The 1,238-nt window shown below is 58.6% G+C and overlaps 1 protein-coding gene across 1 annotated transcript; it reads right to left on the bottom strand.

The window, feature by feature from the left end:
* Positions 1-4: 4 nt before the first annotated feature.
* Positions 5-1,176, bottom strand: LOC104494801 (P2Y purinoceptor 4-like; the record flags this gene model as incomplete). The annotated part of the gene is made up of 1 exon (XM_010137683.1): positions 5-1,176. A coding segment is annotated over exon 1 (1,017 nt), but the record flags the coding sequence as incomplete, so codon positions are not given.
* Positions 1,177-1,238: the final 62 nt, after the last annotated feature.

Below are 1,238 nucleotides of genomic sequence, written 5' to 3'. Positions count from 1 at the left end.
ACAAGTCGCACGTGGGCACAGGCCGGAGGCGCCGGGCTGGCCCCCGGCGCCGCCGCCCCCGGAACTTGTCCCCAGCCATGAAGTACAAGATCGGGTCGAGGCAGCTGTTGATGCTGGCCAGGGGCCGAGTGATCTTGTAGGTGAAGTTGATGATGTTGAGGGTCCGGCAGTCGGCTTGGAAGTAGCGGGAGGTGTAGTAGATGGTCCGGGTGATGTGGAAGGGCACGAAGCAGATGGCAAAGACGGTGAGCACGATGATGATCATCTTGATGGAGCGCTTCTTGTAGGAGGGCATTCGGGGGCTGGGGCTGGAGAAGCTGGACTTGCAGAGTCTCTTGGCCATCAGGCAGTAGCACAGGACGATCACCAGGAAGGGGAGCCCGAAGAGGAGGGCCATGACGGAGGAGCTGTAGTGCACGTAATGGTCGAACTCCTCGGGCTTGGTGGTGTCATGGCAGAGGGTGCTGTTGTCCTTGGAGCTGATGGTGACAAAGACAAGGTTGGGGATGAGGCAGATGATGACGACAAGCCAGACGCCCACACAGATGATGCGGGCGTGCTTGGTCTTCACCCACTTCAGGGAGCGGATAGGGTGGCAGATGCCCACGTAGCGGTGGACGCTGATGCACGTCAGGAAGAGGATGCTGCTGTAGAGGTTAGCATAGAAGAGGAAGCGCACGATCTTGCAGAGCCACTTCCCAAAGGGCCAGTTGTTGCGGTCAGCATAATAGTAGACCAGGGTGGGGAGGGAGAGGACATAGAGCGTGTCAGAGACGGCCAGGTTGACCATGTAGGTGGTGGTGGCGTTCCATGGCCTCATCCTGGAGATGAACATCCACAGCGCCCAGGAGTTGAGCGGCAGCCCCACCACAAAGACGATGCCATAGGAGATGGGCAGCAGGATGAACTTGAACTCCTCGTTGAAGACGCACTTTGCCACCGCTGTGGTGTTTCCTCCTGGCCAGGGAGCCGACGTCGGAGTCCACAGGGCAACTGGGAATGTCCTCCCTGAAGTGGCCATGTCCTCCGAGCCAGATCTAGGGGAGCAGTTAATAAAAGCACGTTAGTCATCGATCCTGACCATTGTCAGGCACAAAGCATGGAAGGGAGCCAAAGTTGCCAGATTTTCCCTCCCTCCAGGAGCTCCGGCCACTTTGATGGTTCTCTGGTTTTTGTCAGCTCGCGCGCTCAGGCCTTGTGGGGAGCTGGGGGAGGCTTGACACATCCTCCCCTTCGCA

This window comes from Buceros rhinoceros, unplaced genomic scaffold (genome assembly GCF_000710305.1).
Source record: "Buceros rhinoceros silvestris isolate BGI_N320 unplaced genomic scaffold, ASM71030v1 scaffold22846, whole genome shotgun sequence".
NCBI lineage: Eukaryota > Metazoa > Chordata > Aves > Bucerotiformes > Bucerotidae > Buceros > Buceros rhinoceros.
This window is presented reverse-complemented; position numbering and strand designations above follow the sequence as displayed.